This window comes from Lactuca sativa, chromosome 6 (assembly GCF_002870075.4).
Source record: "Lactuca sativa cultivar Salinas chromosome 6, Lsat_Salinas_v11, whole genome shotgun sequence".
Classification (NCBI taxonomy): Eukaryota; Viridiplantae; Streptophyta; class Magnoliopsida; order Asterales; family Asteraceae; genus Lactuca; species Lactuca sativa.
In genome coordinates this window covers 43488761-43489402 of record NC_056628.2, presented here as the reverse complement: position 1 = coordinate 43489402, position 642 = coordinate 43488761, and the positions used below count along the sequence as shown (strand labels likewise).

The 642-nt window shown below is 43.5% G+C and overlaps 1 protein-coding gene across 1 annotated transcript; it reads right to left on the bottom strand.

The window, feature by feature from the left end:
• Positions 1–642, bottom strand: LOC111893104 (uncharacterized). Its single transcript, XM_023889178.1, has one exon. The coding sequence runs from the start codon at positions 640–642 to the stop codon at positions 1–3; it is 642 nt and encodes a 213-aa protein (XP_023744946.1).

Sequence of the window (642 nt, the reverse complement as noted above, 5' to 3'; positions counted from 1 at the left end):
TCACTCCTGATTCCTTGCATTGTCAGTTGCTTCATCAAGGATGCTTTTTGGCTTTCGAGGTGTATTTGCACTTGTTGCGTCATTTTTCTTCGGGAAATCCTTCGATATATGCCCTTTGTCCCTACATCCGTAACATAACCTCTTGTTGGATGTATAGACATTGACGTAATGCCCATTCTTCCCACACTTAAAACAAGTCACTTCTTCGTAGCATCTCCCATAGTGCTTCAACGATACATTTGGCTTTGTAACTCCTTTCTTCTTTGGGCAGTCTTGCTTGAAGTGCCATTCCTCAGTACATTCATAACACACCCTTGTGTTGAATGCACACTCATCGGCGTAATGCCCATGCTTTCCACACTTGAAACAAGTTACTTTTTCATAGTACTTCACATAGTGTTTCAGCGATACGCTTGGCTTTGTAGCTCTCATCGGGAAATCTTGCTTGAAGTGTCCCTCTTTACTACACTTAAAGCAAACTTCTTCCTCGGTTGGGCATTTTTGGGCATAGTGACCAGTCTTCCCGCATTTGAAGCAGGTCACTTCCTTAGGGCATCTCCCATACTTGTCAGACCTTGAAGACCCCTCAAATTTCCTCTTCTTCCCAGCTTCAACCTTGTTGGCAAACCTATCGTTGATCAT